This window comes from Gekko japonicus, unplaced genomic scaffold (assembly GCF_001447785.1).
Source record: "Gekko japonicus isolate JY-2015 unplaced genomic scaffold, Gekko_japonicus_V1.1 scaffold3470, whole genome shotgun sequence".
In the NCBI taxonomy this organism is placed as follows: domain Eukaryota; kingdom Metazoa; phylum Chordata; class Lepidosauria; order Squamata; family Gekkonidae; genus Gekko; species Gekko japonicus.
In genome coordinates, this window is record NW_015170376.1 from 1 (window position 1) to 3,882 (window position 3,882).

Genomic DNA, 3,882 nt, shown 5'->3' on the forward strand with positions numbered 1-3,882 from the left:
GGGGATCCAAATCTGGATTTCCCAGATCCAGTCCGGCACTCTAACCACCACGCCAGGATGGCTCTCTTAATCTCTTGGGAGCCAGTTTGGTGTAGTGGTTAGGAGCGGTGGACTCTAATCTGGGAGAAGCGGGTCTGATTCCCCCCTCCTCCACATGCAGCTGTTGGTGAGACCTTGGGTCAGTCACAAGTTCTCCCAGAGCTGTTCTCAAAGGAGCGGTTCTTGAAAGCGCTCTCTCAGCCCCACCTACTTCACAGGGTGTCTGTTGTGGGGAGAGGAGGGGAAGGGAAAGGAGTTTGTGTAAGCCGCTCTGAGACTCCTTTGGGTAGTGAAGGGTGGGGTATAAATCCAGTCTCCTCGTCTAATTTTGGAACCATACAAAGCGCAGTTTCGCTGAGGCCCTGAAGCAGAAGCGGCCTCTTCTCTGCCCCGACGCTAGCTGCCTTCAGCCTTTCAAGATTTGGAAGCAGCATCAGAAGTAGAACACAGTCACTTACGGGAAAGAATTCCTCTGCGGAGAACCAGGAGGAGGCGGGGCACGCCCCACTGGGGGAGGCATTGAGTGGTCTGAGTCCAGATCGGAGATGTCTGAAATGACAGGCATGAGGAGGAGGGGAGTCATTCTTCATCTCCAACAGCCACTTCCTAGCAATCCCAAGTCCCCCTTCCGCCTTTGCCGGAAGTTCGGCTCCAACTTTGCAAAGAGGCGTTCCCAAATTCCACCTCTGCTTCTAGATTCTGAGCTCACTGTGCCAGCAGTACACTACTATACGCTAGAAGCCCTGCCAGGTGCATTTCCAAGCCCCACCAAACAAAATTAAATCATAAGGTGCTATTTGAAAACAGCACACACACATTATGACTTGAAAACAGGCTACCCAAAGCCAGGAGTCCCGTATCCTGACGTTGCGAATGGATAGCAACTGGGAGGATGCACGGAACCCTGAGAAAAATCCGTTCTCCTTCTTTGAAGGTGAGTTTCTAAGACCTCACTGCCGAAATATTAAAATGTAAGCGGTCGAGGCCGGCAGACAAAACGGCACTAAAAAGAATATAGATGCAAAGATATTCGTACATCTATATACTATTAGCCGCCCATGGCCCCAACCTGCAGATAGCTAAATCTAAGGATCGGAGCCACGTGGAGGCTTAAGAGACCTTTCTTCAAACTTGGGGCACTCCTCAGGTTTGCAGAAAAATCTGAACATTAAAAAAAAACCCAACATGGGGGAGGGTTAAATCCCCCCAAAAGTAAAGAAGGTTACTGATTTACTGGTCCAGCTGGCAGCGGCCCAGGAAATCGCACCAGGCCGGCTGCCACTGTGGCGGATGCTGGGATCGGCTCCTTGCCTGGTGGTGGTGGATGGCAGGAACAGCTCTTTGCCTGGCCTCAGCAGCAGCAGACACCAGGAGAGGCTCTGTGCCCAGGCACTGCAGCAGAGCACACCGGGAACCGCCTTGGGCCCAGGTGCTGCAGCAGAGCCCTCCAGGCTCAGAGTGGCTCCCAGGCAAAGTTGCTGCTGGCTAAAGGTGGGTGGCGGGGCCTTGAATCGCTATGGGGGGGAGAGATGGGATTCCCCCACACACACCATTAGTCTCCTGCCCCCCCAAGCTTTAAGGGGAATCATCAGAGACAGGGGGAGGAATCCCCTCCTGCAATTATCGCAGGTCCCCACTTGTAGATCTATAATTTACTCATATTTCTCAACTCAGAATTTGCAGTGTATTTGAAAAAAGAAACATATTATTTATATTTATATACATACACATACATACATGTATATTTCAGATCATGAGATATTTCAAATCCTGGGCAGATTGTGAGACAGAGGGCAGGAAGGGCTGCCTCAGTGCTTAGTTCTCGTGGCCCTTTCTTACACACCTGGGTCATGCTGATCGCCACTTTGGGGTAAGGAAGCAATATTTCTCCAGGCCAGTTTGGCCAAGGGATCCTGGAGATTTTTTGTCATCTTCTGGGCATGGAACAGCGGTCACTGGGGGGGTGTGGGGAGGTATTTGTGAATTTCGTGCATTGTCCTGGGGGTCCCTTCCAGGGTGTGTGGGAGGGAGGTATTTGTGAATTTCGTGCATTGTGCAGGGGGTTGGACTAGATGACCCTGGAGATCCCCTTCCAACTCTGATTCTATGATTCTTTTAATATAAATTATACTTGCTGCCCTCCAAATGCCTCTTTAGTCGCCCAGCCAGCTAACTAGGAACACAGACACTGAAGAGGAGGGCAGCTTCTCACTTACGGTCTGCCGGTCTCCCCCAAATTTGCCGTGGCTGTCTAAAGTGCTAGCTATGCAGCTTCAGAGGATCTCACGTCCTGGGCTCCTGCATGAGTTGCTGACCCGGGCTTGCCTTCTAACTGGAAGCTGGCATGCCCAACGCGGCAACTCATTCAGAGATGCAACAGGCAGCCTCGTCATTCAGTGACACCCCATGCAGATAGCAGGACAGGATCAGCTCCTCCCTGCAGAGCCTGAGTGCGAGGAAGAAAAGCCAGAGCAGTCAATCAGACAGAGACACAGTGGGCAGCCTCAATCACTAAATTGGTTCACTTCTCACACGGCACACTTTGGGAATAAGGGCTCAGTCTGACTCCGCTCCCGTCCACTCATGGTATGTGTATAGCAGGCCCACCCCCCTTCAGTCTTCATCTCTCCCCCTCACCATCCAGCCGGGAGCTTTCGCTGTCACTGTCTCTCACTTCAGGGATGTTGACCAGGAACTGACTGTTATCCCGCAAGACATGCAAGGTCAGCCTCCCCTCCGACTTCTCAATCAGCTGCCGCGTCTCCTCCAGAGACATGTTCTCGCTGGCCACACCATTGATCTGGAAAGGGGAAACATCACACCCATGACATGCGCATACTTCTTGCATGCAACCTTCCTCAAGTTCCAAATTTCCCTTCTCAGTCGTCTTTCTCCCTCCCTCCCTTCACCAGCTGCATCGATCAATCCATAATTTATTATGGTCCAAGGACCAGCAGAATAAAACATACATTAGCAGAGCGGTTATAAGAACAGATTTCCAATCTTCCGTTAAGATATATAGAAAAGCAAAGGCACGTCATTAAATCAACACTGTACCTCGGTAAACTCTGGCAGCTGCACAGAACCTGCCAACTCTATCAGAAGGTTTCAGATTCGAGAACCATAAAGAATTGTTGACTGTAAGCTCTCGGAGGGCAGAGGATCAGTATTCCCTCTAAGCTGACTTTGTATGAGCTACAAAGCCTACTTAAAGATAAGCTGACAATTCATAGAAGAAAACACCTTCCAACTCTATAAGAACTTTATAAGATTACTCTTGAGGAAGACCTTTGAAATGAGTGTAAAAACCGGTGTACTCAGAAAGTAGAATTTTTGCTCACAAGACTCCACAGCTTGGAGGGAGCATTGCAGAGGATTGCCCATTTCGTTTTGTGCCTTCAGAAACTCCACACGGTCACAATGAAGGAAGATCACAGCAACAAAATCTACAAGTCTACAGCACCCGGACCTATTTCAGGAACAAGCAACGTGCATCCTGAATAATGATTTCTCCCCATAACAGATAGGGGCTGTGGGGATTCCCAGAGAGGTGGTACACCCCGGAACTCAAGCTAGGAAGGTCCTAATCCAAAGCACAGCTCAGCCACTGAGATAATATCTTTTCAGCCTCCACACATTGGCAGCACTACTAAGTAACAGTAGAAAACACTATTGCTTTAAGAACATAAGAACATAAGAGATGCCAATGTTGGATCAGGCCAAAGGCCCATCCAGTCCAACACTCTATATCACACAGTGGCCAGAAATACCAGTGCCATCAGGAGGTCCACCAGTGGGGCCAGGACATTAGAAGCCCTCCCACTGTTGACCCCCCCCCCCCCA

At 50.1% G+C, this 3,882-nt stretch overlaps 1 protein-coding gene across 1 annotated transcript in view; it reads right to left on the minus strand.

The window, feature by feature from the left end:
• Positions 1-497: 497 nt before the first annotated feature.
• LOC107116345 (tight junction protein ZO-3-like) overlaps positions 498-3,882 on the minus strand; it is a gene marked incomplete at its 3' end in the record, with an annotated part of 43,770 nt that continues 40,385 nt past the window's right edge. The window contains exons 7-8 of the mRNA XM_015418248.1: positions 2,677-2,839; positions 498-588 (exon numbers count right to left, since the gene is read on the minus strand). Of these exons, the coding sequence (XP_015273734.1) occupies positions 498-588; positions 2,677-2,839 (254 nt within the window). The remainder of the gene's footprint in view (positions 589-2,676; positions 2,840-3,882) is intronic.